General features: G+C 28.2%; 1 protein-coding gene across 1 annotated transcript in view; it reads right to left on the bottom strand.

Annotated features, from left to right (window-relative positions):
• Positions 1–7,912, bottom strand: part of LOC122498797 (homeotic protein empty spiracles-like) — a 37,209-nt gene extending 29,297 nt beyond the window's left edge. The window contains exon 1 of the mRNA XM_043606708.1: positions 6,221–7,912. Coding sequence (XP_043462643.1) covers positions 6,221–7,085 — 865 coding nt within the window. The 5' untranslated portion in view covers positions 7,086–7,912. The remainder of the gene's footprint in view (positions 1–6,220) is intronic.
• Between the last annotated feature and the right edge of the window lie 6,345 nt (positions 7,913–14,257).

Below are 14,257 nucleotides of genomic sequence, written 5' to 3'. Positions count from 1 at the left end.
CTTACAAATCTCTAAATCGAGAAAAGTTAATTATAATATCGACACCGTCAAAAATGGTGAGTGCCACAAAAGTTTTAAAGAATTTGGTTAATATCCCAATTTAAAAATGTTTTAAATAATTTTTACTATATGTGACCTGATAAATTAAAAGGGTCCTTAGGTTCGTAAAAACCAATTTTCACTTTTTCAGTGATTCTTACAGAAGATGTGCTCGTTTCAATTGAATAAACCGCGCACCTTTAGTTTTATTAGATTTTTTACAAATGCGCTTTAAAGATGGACGCAATTGGCTAAAAAATCATCAGTACAAAACAAAATGTATAAAAATTCATCAGATTTGGTTGTAAGCCCGCGCAGAATAACGAGTTTCAAGAACATTTGAACAATTTTTTTTATTTTGTCTGACATGTTACATCCGCCATTTTGAATTTTAAAAACCTGATATCAGATTCGTAATCAGCAACCTTAAAAACTCCCGAGTAATGATTTTTCAAATCATATCAGAGTGCATAGTAATATCGATATCAACTTTTTAACTTTGTAGGGGCGTTTTTCTATAGAAAACATTATTATTTTGAACGTAAGGTCCCTTTTTTCTTGCCAGGTCACATAAATGATAATTTAAAATTTCGGATTAATCTTTCTACAATTGAATTGGTCATAATCATATAATTTCTTCTTTCATTATGTTATTTTATTATTTATTTTAACTCATTATTATATGGATTCATATTGAGGTTTATTGTTTGGAATAAAATTTGAAATTAAAAATTAAAATAAATATAAAAATTAGAGCTGGGAGATTGCCTTATAACAATGGACAATCTTGAATGTCATCTTTTTATTCACTTCATATTTATGATTACTAATAGACGGCTGTTTTGAATGCTAAGTGTTAATTGCAATTCATGCCCAATGTTTGCTTTTAATTATCACTTGTAATGAGTTAATGCGTTGAATATGCAATTTTTTTATTAATATACTACCAAGTTATTGCTATTTTAAAGATATTTTAATTAAAAATATTATACGTAATTTTTTTATTGTATTATAATACAATAATTTTATACAATTTATTATTATGTAACATTCAATAATAATTTCTGTATTTTTTACCAATAATAATAGTAATATAACAACAATAAACATTAATCAACTTAATTATTTTCTTTATTGGTGTATTATGTTTGAAAATGTTAATAAAATTTTAATACGAATTATTTATATTCTGATTATGTTTTCATAACAAATAATTATGTCGTTAATATTCATCTGGTTGGATGTAATCAGAATAGAGTTCAATTAAGTAATATCATCACGACCCATTACATTATATATGTATTTATTAGAATCAATTAAATTTACTATATTTGTATTTTTTAATTAAATTTACTATTACAATTCAAAAATGTAATTGAATCAAGTAAAAGCATTTACTTAACATAATTTTATTGAAAAAATTTTTTATATATATTTAAAGGTATAAAAATTTATTTTCTTGTGACAAGTAATTATTAACATTGGACAAAGAAAAGAGTTCTTGGATTAAGAAATTTAGTATTTAGTAGAAGTAAATAAGTAATTCTCCACGTAGGTTACAATTTGGATTTTACTATTATTGAAAAATTGTTTTTCAAATATTAAGTAAAAGTCGATATAGAATTTTAAAGTTCAATACTCAAGAATGAAATATATTCGAGGTGGGCCAGACAAAATAACTATAATTTTACTGTTTACAATAAACAATCATGTAAAATTGATAAGACCGCATGACGCGCAAAGAAAACTAATTTTTTTCAACAAATTATTAACGATTTTAATTTTTTTCTTCTTTCAAGTTATTTGTTTTCACTAACCTTACACTACTAAACTTTTTTTTAACGTAAAATATAAATAATTATTCATTTTATTGAAAATATATTATGATTACACCATATGACGATGCTGTGATTCACTTTGCAACTTTCCTGCTTTTAACATATATAAAAACAAAAAAAAATAATTTTTTAAATCAATTTCTCTTTAGGAATTCATTTAGGAGAGTTTATTGATGCCTTTTACTGATGTTAAGTAATATTTCGACTTGATTTTTATGCAAATTATGCAATTTTACAAAGTGATTATACCATAACGCGAAAACGAGGGACAAGAAATAATTACAAAAATATTAAAAAATAATTTTTTTTCACAAGTTTTTTTGTTTTTTTCAATATTCTATTAAACTTAGGCAGTAAGAAAATGTCAATATTCATTACATTTAATATTATATTTTACTAAAAAATATAATAGTGTTATATTTATTGTGTTGATGTTTTTTTTTTTTAAATATTTTTTATGCCGCATATATCTAGTAAAGTCGTTGATGGATTTTGACACAAGTACTTTTTATCTCTGACCAAAAAAATATTTTCTTGAAATAATATAACATCAAAAAAATCATTTTCTTGATCCAATACCATAATTGACTCGTTCCTATGCAATTTCTTGATTCAATTAAATTTTTTTCAGAGTAAATACATTAAAGGTAAATATTTTATGAAACTATAAAAATAGATTATGTAAAATAACACTTTTTGGATTTTACGTTATAAAAGCCACAGGAATAGAATCTTTATAATTTAATAAAAACACAAGATAAAAAAGCTTATACCGAATTATTTAAGAGTAGAACAATAAATTACATTGTTGCATTATTAATTTTGAGGCAAAGGGATATTTAATAAAGCATTGATTCCATTATTTTGATAATTTATAGTGCAAAGTAAAATGTTTACGTTTAGAAATTAATGATTTGTAATTATTATTTTAATTTCAATTTATTCTTCTTGGATTATTTTCAATGAAAATTGTATGATGGAAATTAATTGATACAACATTTATCTGCCATTAGCCAATTGTGGTAATGATATCTAATAATGTATAATTAGTAACAAGTCTTTTGATGTCATCTATATCAGTATAAAATTTCCGAATAGAAATTAAGAACACCTTAAAGAGAATCTTCTTGATTAAAGATAATCTTATCTCATCAATGACACACATATCATTACAAACCATGTTTAATTTCAAATATCCACTCACGAACTTTCATTATAAGTTTTCATTATAAGGAAATATTAAGGAATATCAGTTATATACAACAATCTAACTGTAATCAACATGTGATCTTATTGTTTATGAGAAGTATTTAATACAATAAATACACGGAAAAAAATCTATTACTAAAAAGCTCATTAGCGTCCGATACGTATAGCAGCACGCATGCACTATAGAGTGTATGCGTGCTGCACTGTTATATTCACAACAGTGGCGCTTGAAAAAATCGAAGCAGTAAACTCTATGCGTTGTTAGTACAAAATTTCTCTCCGTGTAGAAAATTTAAGATCCTTTCTCATATTAATTAGGGATTTTGATATAATTTTGTTTAATATTTCACTACCATAACAGAAAAGCTTGATCAGTAGTAAAATCAGCAGTAAAATTTAGTTTCGTTTTTTAATAAAAATAAAGATCTAAATTCTAAAAAGGGAAACTTCAATATCTTTAACTTAAGAATCTTTCATATATATATATCCATAATTAATGTCTATTCCTGGTTAAATATAAATTTAAATTTAATTAGCTAAAAACAGAAACCTAAATTATCGGATTAAAATGAAATTGTACGTCATTATTAAAAAGTTTAATGATATTATATCACAAATATTACTTTGTTCAGAAAATTCTATTTTTTTAAACTAAATTTTAAAATAGGGAAGATTGAGGAATTGTGGGCCACCTACATTATTTAATAATATTTATAAGTTTGATCATCAAATTATTTTTATTTTTTGTTCGCCGAAAGTAAATTTTTCATTAGCATTTCATGACTTTACAACTCTTTACAATTACCTATAAACCGTAAACAGTAACCACCTGAAAAATTGCATTTAAATATTTATTTTAGGCGTTCATGTTTCTATTCTTTTTACAAGGATTTTCAAGAATTAATTATGGAAAATATTTTTTTAATTATTGTGTGTCATTGGTACTTTGACTCCAAAAAGAAATTTTGCATGAAAATTTACATAAATAAATAATACAAAGCTTTTTGTAAAATGAAGCATTTGGGGAATTGTTGGCCGCACCTATTTTTGAGAAAGTTTATGTTCCTTGTTTTTGGAGATTTAATTGCATAATTGTATCAATGCAGATACATAATTTATGTATTAAAATCACTAATAGCTATATAGTAATTTAACAAAAACAATTCTATTCATTGCGATTCATGAAATAGAGCTGTTTAATTAAAATGTGTAATTAATGAAGTATTATTTTACGTGTCCAAATTGTGATTCCGATTAATTTCATTTTCTTACTTTTCTTTTCTAATTTTAAACTATAATAATTGAATATTTATACCATTTTTAATATTTCTAACCATTTAATAAATATATTTTATCGTTATTTTTGATTTTGAACTATAACATTTTTAAAAATCATAAAAGTTCACTCTTTGGTAAAACTAAAATTTCTTTTAGGTAAGTGATAATTTTGGAAAACTGACTATGATATATGTTAGTAGATATCTTCTATACTGAAACGAAAACTTTGAAAATTTGTAAAAAAAATTTTTTGTGTAAAATATTGAGCTAAGAAAAAGTGTGGTCCACAATACCCCCAATCTCCTATACAAAACTTTAATAAATTTATATACAATATAAATTATTCTCAACTTTTACATTGCACGTGGTCATTTGTAAACAAAGAAAAGAGTTTGCGGGTTCTTGAATTTCAGAAGGAAACATCTATTCAGAAATTATCTTTAAAATACAAAAGTACCAAACTACTTTTCTTCTTGTAACAATTTAGATTTGTTGGGCTAGCAATGTACGAAGGGCTCATAGTAAAAATGGCTTGTAATATGTTTGATATTGGTAGAAAAAGAAGGTAAAAAGTGGTTAAAAGTATTGAGAGCAAAAACAAGTTAATTTATTAAAAAGAAATAATAATTACTTCTCTTTCGCAAAATTATAATTTATATAGATTCTTTTTGACCTAAAATTACTTCAATTCGGTATCATCGTGTCTTCCAAACATAATAATAATTTAATTTAAATAATCTAATTCGTTTTTGTTTTCAATGAATTTAATCAATTTTAACACTTCCAGAATATAATATCTTATAATTTTTTATTTTCACTATTAACCCCTAGTCTAAATTCGCTCTTTTTTTCGAAACTCAAAAAAAAATCAGATTTGTACAGAAAATTAAATTTTTATTCTCGCTTTGCTTCTTGTTTTTGTAGAAATTTCCTTTTCTACGTATGATGGTTGAGAAAATAAGAAGCAAATTTTTTGAATTTTGTTTTACTCTTTTAAAAGTAAATAATTTTCAGCTGTTTTTACTTTTCTAAGGATTTTAAACTAATTGGAGGTGTAGAAACTAATTAATTAATGCCCTAACAGAAATCGGATATTCAGGATATTCTACGGATGTCCTAAAGTTATCCGAACTGTTATATCTGTAAGATGTTCCAGGGATGTCCTGTGATATCTTAAGGACATTCTAGGGATATTTAAATTTATGGATGTGACTAGGACGTCCGTAGGATATCCGTTGCTGTTAGGGTGTTAATTAGTCTTCTTTTTTCTGACTGTAGATTTTTGCTATAATTAAGAAAAAAGTAATATTATTTTGATTCTTCTTTGCTTCTCTTTTCAAGCGTAAATTTCTATTTCTCAATTTTAAAGGATCAAAAGAGAATCAATATAGATATCAAGAGAACCAAAAAAGAACTCATATATCAACTCTGGACCCTTTCGCATTGTTGTTTATAGATAACACAAAATTTTGTAAAAACAATCAAAATTTGTTAATTCTATACTAATAACTCTCTTTTCTTTATGAAACTAAAACAAGAGTGTTTTAATTTTGTGATTTGGATACACATACGCTCACTAACATTTCTTAATAAACTTTGCCTCATATACTCATTATTTTTATTCTATTTAAATTTTCTACCTGGAAATTAGATTATTCATTTCATGAAATGAGTGGTAAATAATAAATTTACCTCCTACTGAAATGAATTGCCTGAATAAGATAGGCTCCGGATCTTAAAAGGATACTTTTATCATTTAAAATCAATGCTGCATGTGTCCTTTTAAGATCTGGAGCCTCATATGTGATCCGCTTATGAAAAACGCATTTTAATTTAAAGATAGGTTTATAACTCACCTCCAGGAAATCGATGAGGAAAAAACCTCCCATGCCCGTGTCTGGATGTGATCCAAGGAAAAAGAGTATAGCTATCCCGAGGTGGTTGATGAGGATGAGGTGGAGGATGTGGTCCTCCTGGCGGGCCACCATGGGGATAAGGTCCATGAGGAGGTCCGTGAGGCGAAGCACCATGATGTGCCTGAAGGGCAACGGCCAGATTTGCCGCATGAAAATTTTGAGCAGCAAGATTCGCTGCAGCAAAGGCTAAATGTTGCGACTGATATTCATTTTGACCCGTTTGTGGTCCAGCGGGTCCATGACCCGACAATCCATAAAGAGATTTAATCTGTTCAGCGGCAACAGCTGCAACGGTTGCAGCACTAGGAGGTGGTTGAAGATAATTTGGACTAGGTCGAACAACACCTGGAGGAGGTGGAGGATGATTGCCAACAGGAGAATCACTATGAGATATCCTGTGAGGCGGACTGGGACTGTTGTTTGGGGTGGAAGCTCCACTGTGACTGTGCGTTGTATTTCTACTGTAATCTAAATGATTCGATAGTGTTAGATGATGATGATGGTGATGATTGTTGTGCGAAGGCGTTCGTCGGGAATTGGGATAGGACTCTATAGAGGAACTTCGGGAAACAGGCCTATCAGATTCGTCGGAATGAGCACCAGGAGATCTTGCGTTGAGTCGCCGATTTCTTGGTGAAGAGGAACCCTCAACAACATCCATGGGACTTCCATCTCTCTCAATTTCCACTCGTTCTAACCTGTCTAAACGATCATCTCGACCACCACCAACAATTGAGTCGATGCTGAAGCCGATCTTGGGCTTAGATGGCATAGGGACTATTGGCGTCGGCGCGAGCGGCATCATTGTAAGTGGCGCAACGCCCAGGCTCTGCCAAAATGACTCTTTCTCGAGAATTTTGAAAGTTATTGATAAACAGGGTGTCTTAAGTCTCCTGCATCCTGCTGCGATATCATTCACTTATTGCTCTTGAGGTTTGTCATTAACACTGTGTGTAACACTTATTCTCTCGAGTCCGTCGCTTTACCAGATAGCGAAACACATTTCAGGATAAACACTAATCACTCAATCCTAATCGCAGCTATGTCTATTATCATACAAAATTTTTGCTCTCCGATAATATTTGTTTACTGAACAGTGCAATGCGTCACACTGACATTATCTCATTAGCACTTCAATTATCTGAAACTCACTCTTAGGTCCTGGTCCCAATCAAGAACAATATTTAATCCTGAGTCCAATAATTAAACACACACTAAACTTGCACGATGAACTCACTCGTGACATGAAAGAAAACTCACACGATCCACTCGTCACTGTACAAAAAAAAGCAGGAATGGGAAACGCGCAGCGAGATTATACGAGCTCTGCTCTGAGGTCGATCAGATGCTTCTGGCCTGCGAGCTTAGTTGTGTTTGAGAAAATTACCGGCTAAACGAGTGTTGGAACTTGCTTGGTGGGGGAGTAACACTCCCCCTCTTTTGAAGTACTGACAACAGATGTTGGAGGGGCCGATCAACCTGAAGTGGGCGGGTTTTGTGGTGTTGGAAAATATCCAATGGGCGGGAACATGAAACATCGGGATTGGTTAGTGAGTATCGGGATTCCGGTTTCTTCCCCTTATGTAGGACCTTAAATAAACCAGAAGGGGAACCACATTAGTTGTCGATGGGCGTTAAACTCACGTTTTTGTAGTGCGATGAAAATGAGTCGTTTAATTAATACGTCTGGACTCTGGAGTGTTTCTCCTCGCTGGGGAGATGATGGACGATTAAAGGGAGAAAGTCTAAGAGTAGGATCGAGAGGATTTTCATCTGGCTGGATTCTATGCGCCAGAGGACGTTTATTGTGAGCTAGGGTTTACATTTCATTATGATATCTCACTCTTATATGTGTGTAATGCTATAGGTCCTTCATTTAAATCCTTATTATTCAAAATGGATGACTAATATTTAAGAAGGGTGATTAAAATCATTATTATGTGCGAAAACATTAAATTTTACATTATTTTTATATTTGAAAGAAATTTGTTCAGAACATATATTATTTACATTTATTATAATAAACATTATTTATTATTATTTTTAAATTTATTTTGAATATTTTTTGTTTGCATTCGTTTTTAATATTTTATTAATAAAAATCATGATTATAAAATTATATTGTCTTATAAAAAATGATAATATTATTGGTAAAAATTACAACTAATATTCAAACAGATATTTTTTTCTTCTGCAATTTTCCCGACAATAACTTTTTCTTACATAAGAAATTAACAATTATTTCTTATTCTTTTGAAGTTTTAATAATTTTCATATATTATTACAATTCCAAAATTAGAAGGTATAATTTCTATAATATGTGTGGACAAACAAAAGCCAATAGTTAATTTTGTATCTAATCTTGTAATTTTTCATAAAAAAGCGGTTTTAAGATTGAAAACGTTAAATTTCGACCTGTCCCCAAAAGAAGTCTAAAGAAAAAATAAGTTAGTATTTTTATTCTATAATTGAGTATAAGAAAAGATTTTAGGGGAAAACAATGTTGTATTTTTTATGTTTATGCTTGTCTGCAGTTTTGGATGTTACCAAGAAACATTGAATTATTTAAATAAAAGTTAATTCTTAATACAATAAAATTCTACTTCAGTAATAGCAAAATAATCCATGAAGAAAATAATCAATTTATTTTTTCACAATTTATTATATTTTTTAGTAAATATACCTAAATGAGATTTATTTGAAACCTATTGAAAATAAATAATAATTTTCTCAAAAAATATAAAAATATTGATGCCGGTTAAAAGAGTTTTTATCATCCTCAGCGACTCCACCGCGGCATCACTATATTATAGATATATAGTATTTCCAATTTTCCACCGGCATTGGATTGTATGACAAAACTATAGTGCAAGTATAGTGTTATGGTGCAAATTTTTCCGGCCCAGCATGAATATTTCTTTCTGAACCCTTTATCTTCAAAAAAAATATATATTGATAATTACCATAACGATAAATTTTTTTTTAAGTTTCAACCAACTCCAGCGCATAACTATACTCTAAATTTCGCATTAATTTTGTTAAAGTTTATTATTATTTTTTTGGCGCATTTTCTTTTATAAAATTGTAAAAATTCTTTTCCATTATTCTATCAGAATTTCGTTTGTTCATATAAAATGTCAAATTTTTAATGTTATTCCATTTAAAAGTTTCGCTTTTAATAATGAATTTGTTGAACAAAATCAGAGTAATGTAATTTTATTAAACTAATATTAGTGGCTGTCTGAATTCAGCTAAATTAAAATATTAAAATATAAAATTAATTAAAAACATTAAAAATATTTCAAGAGGTACCTGTAAAATGAAACGAATATTTTAGATTGGGAAATATATATATATATATATATGTTAGGCTCAAAAGCCGAAAACGGCCAATGGCCGAAAAAAACAGCCAAACCTAGTTTTGGCAAGTGCAGTTTTGCCAAAACTAGGTTTGGACGTTTCACTTCGGCCATTGGCCGTTTTAAATTGACAAAACTAGTTTTGGTAAATCGACATTTGCCAAAACTAGTTTTGGCAATTTAAATTTGGCCATTGGACGTTTCTAATTGCCAAAACTAGTTTTGGCAATTTGACTTTTGCCAAAACTGGTTTTGTCAATTTGACTTTTGCCAAAACTGGTTTTGTCAATTTGACTTTTGCCAAAACTAGTTTTGTCAATTTGACATTTGGCAAAACTAGGTGAGGCATTTCAAATTGTGAGAAAGACCGCTTCGTTATACAATAGGAATATATTTATTTAAAAATGTGTCATTGATTAATATTATTTACAATAAGATGAAATTTCTCTAACAAAAATCCATTAATATTTTGCACATAAAAGTTAATTAAAATAACTTTTTTAACACTTATTTATTTTTACAAAGATTAATTTACCTTTATACAGACTAATTTACCTTGTTGACGATTTCTTATTTCATACACACAATCATTCAATACAGAAACAATATATAGACAGAAAAGAGTGAGAGACTACATGCTAATTCTAAACAAATTTCCTATTAATACGGCGGTCTTTCTTTTTCTATTCTTTCTTTCTTTCAATTTCTCACAATTTGAAATGCCTCACCTAGTTTTGCCAAATGTCAAATTGACAAAACTAGTTTTGTCAAAAGTCAAATTGACAAAACCAGTTTTGGCAAAAGTCAAATTGCCAAAACTAGTTTTGACAAAAGTCAAATTGCCAAAACTAGTTTTGGCAATTGGAAACGTCCAATGGCCAAATTCAAATTGCCAAAACTAGTTTTGGCAAATGTCGATTTGCCAAAACTAGTTTTGTCAATTTAAAACGGCCAATGGCCGAAGTGAAACGTCCAAACCTAGTTTTGGCAAAACTGCACTTGCCAAAACTAGGTTTGGCTGTTTTTTTTCGGCCATTGGCCGTTTTCGGCTTTTGAGCCTAACATATATATATATATATATATATATATATATATATATATATATATATATATATATATATATATATATAGAAGAAGATTCCCTGCCGGAGGCTCTTCTCGATATTTTGCATAATTTTTATAAATAACTGTTAAAAAGAATTGTTTAAACATATGATTTTCACACAGTAAATCGTGAGGTGTTAAAATAACACCAAAATGCATTAAAAAAATAGCAACAGTTTAATAACTCTAGAATTAAATTAATACCAGAAACAATTAAAATAATCAATTTTGGTGTTATTTTTTACTATATGAATGTTAATTTAAATCAAACACCAAGTCAACGATTTGTCAAAATTCGACGAATTTAGATTTACCAGGGACAATAGTTATATATCTAACTTACTAACTAACTTTCTAACTAACTTACAAACTTAATTACTAATTAACTTACTAACTAACTTACAAACTTAATTACTAATTAACTTACTAACTAACTTACTAAGTTATTAACTTATTAACTTATTAACTTAATAAGTTAATAATAATAAGTTAATAATAAGTTAATAAATAAGTTAATAATAAGTTAATTGAAGAATTAAAAGAAACTTATGAAGTGACTCACTGACTAACTAACTGACTAACTTATTAAATTACTAACTTACTATAGTAAGGTATTTAGTAACTAAGTTAAGTAAGTTAGTTAGTAAGTTAGTCAGTAACTTATTTCGTAACTAAGTTAATTAGTTATAGTTTGTTAGTTATTTAGTTATAGTAATCGTTGACTTGGTTTTGATTTGAAGTAAAATTTCAGTCATAGTATAAAAAATAACACCAAAATGGACTATTTTAATACTTTTTGGTGTTAATTTAATCTGCAACGCTTTTTAATACCTCACATTTTACTGTGGTATACATATAGAAAAGGAGTTTTTGTAGGATTCATCCAAGCATTTCGTTTGGATAAAATATTTCAGGGTCAAATTTTTTTATAATCATTTAAGAGAGTATACTCTGCGTGAGGCGCTTTCTCTATTTTTACAATAATTTAGCGAAAAAGTAAATTTATAAAAGATTTTTCCGGATGTCCGTAAATTTTTTGTACTTTAAGACTAATAGCAATTTCACTTTCGACTAAGATAACAAGCCTTCGTTTACAAAGATTAATATAGTGGCTGATGTTATAAATTTCTATAGCGAAGACTTTAATGTATAGCTGTAATTTTAATGTCCTTTTTATATTCATTTTAATATATTAGTATTTGCAATCGATTATTATTTCAGGATATCTTATTGTCAATATTATTAAATAAATACATATTTATTACAATTTAATACATATTTATTAATAAATTGACTGTTGCAAATTACTTTACTCAAATTTATTGGAGCAAAATTTTTAAATTTCTAAATCATTAAATTAAATTTTATTTTCTTTAGTAAGACTTTATTTGGAAATTTCAAAAGTTTAAATTAATTCTGATTGTACTTGAGTAGCACACCCCTTTTCAATTTGACTGTAGTGTGAAATAAATTCACATTTTTAATTTTTGAAATTAATTGTTTGCGAGGAGTGCCATTTTTAATTCCACGTGAATGAGAAAAAGAGACATGTATTTTATTTGTCCTTTTTAGGGGGGGTCAAATTTTTTTCGTTATGATTTAAAAAAAATGTTGTTTTTTGATAGACCTATTTTTGATGTCATATAACTCGAAAAATATTGTTCCCTCTTTAATTTTTGAAAGGAGAATAAGAATAGTTTTGTTTTTCTCTCCATTATTAAATAATGCTAGCAAAAAAATTCTAAAATTTTTTATGAAATCTTAGTATTTCCAGGTGTTTTTCAAAAAAAAATTTTTTTTTTTTATCCAAAGTTAAAAAAATTCTTTTCTTGACAAAATTTGAAGAGAAACAATATTTTTCGAGTTATGTGACATTAAAAATAGCTCTAAATTCAAATAACGAAAATGTAATGTAATGTCAGATTGTAGGAAGTGCTTTACAGCCAGTCGCCAGTAGAGGGTAGAAGCATGCAGAGCGAGCACAATTGCCTATAGATCTGCCGTACTTCTAAAAAAAGTCACTATCTTTATTTTAGATCAATCGGAGAAATTGAAAGAAACGCGTTTGCATCTCGATCTCTTAATAAAATTGAAATTTTTGTAAACAAACTTATGTCCTTAACTAATTTATATGACACGCTCTTTTCATTGGTGCAAAAACTATTAATTTTGATTATTCATTGCACAGGCACACAAAAAAAAAAAAAGTGTCATGGCCGAGACACTAGAGTAGTATATTCCCATGTATTTTTGGCCGCTGAATCCGAATCTGAAGTCCGAATGCTCAAATTGGTTCTTTTTTTTGAGTTATACTCAAAAAACGACTCAAAACACGAATTTGAACCAAAAAAATTAAAAATTTTTTTTGTGACATGACAATAGCATATTTCCATGTATTTTTTCCCGCTGAATCCGGATTCGAAGTCAGAATTGACAGATGTGCTCAAAATTATGAGCTAAACTCAAAAAACGACTCAAAAAACCGAATTAAAATGACGAAAATGAAAAAATTTTTTCTGTGACATTGCAAAAGTATATTCCTATGTATTTTTGCATGCTGAATCCGAATTCGAAGTCAAAATTGACAGATTTGCTCAAAATTTTGAGATAAACTCAAAAAACCACTCAAAAAAGACTCAAAAAACCGAATTAAGATGAAAAAAATTTTTTATGACACTACACTACTATATTCCCATGTACTTTTTCCCGCTGAATCCGAATTCGCAGTCAGAATTGACAGATTTGCTCAAAATTTTGAGATAAGCTCAAAGAACTGATAAAAAAAGCGATTTAAAATAAATAAATGTAAATTTTTTGCTATGACACTACATTACAGTATTTCCATATCGGATCTCGCATTTAAAGTCAGAATTGACAGATTTATGACTGATTTGCTCAAAATTTTGAGATATACTCAAAAAACTGATAAAAATGTAATTTAATATGAATAAAGGAAATTTTTTGCTATGACACTACACTAGTGTATTCCCATGTATTTTTTCACTGTGATTCCAAAGTCAGAATTTTCAAAGTGGCTCAAAATTTTGGATTTCATTAAAAGTGCTCAAAAACATGCATGCTTGTACCTGTAACCAGGGTTTGAGTTCTAAAAAATTTTATGTCATTCTGATAATTCTAACTTCGAATTTGTATTCAGCGTATATAAAATTCATGAGAATACACTACCGAATACCAAAAAAATGAACTCTTTTGCATTAAATTAAATTTTGAGCATTTTTGGATTTAACTTAAAATTTTGAGCCAATTTAATAATTTTAACTTTGAATTTAGAAGCAGATGTAAAAACATGAGAATATACTAATGTAGTGTACTAGCAAGAAAAGTAGAGTTTCTTGACTTTAATTTTTGTAACTTAACAGATTTTCTTGTGTGTCTCAAAATTTGAGCCATTAGAATAATTCTGACTTCAAATGCGAGATCCGAGTGTAAAAATATATGAAAATACTGTAATGTAGTGTCATAGCAAAAAATTGCCATTTCTTTATTTTAAATC

This window comes from Leptopilina heterotoma, unplaced genomic scaffold (genome assembly GCF_015476425.1).
Source record: "Leptopilina heterotoma isolate Lh14 unplaced genomic scaffold, ASM1547642v1 Lhet_16, whole genome shotgun sequence".
Lineage (NCBI taxonomy): Eukaryota > Metazoa > Arthropoda > Insecta > Hymenoptera > Figitidae > Leptopilina > Leptopilina heterotoma.
The sequence above is the reverse complement of the archived record's forward strand: the minus strand, read 5'-3'. Positions and strand labels throughout refer to the sequence as shown.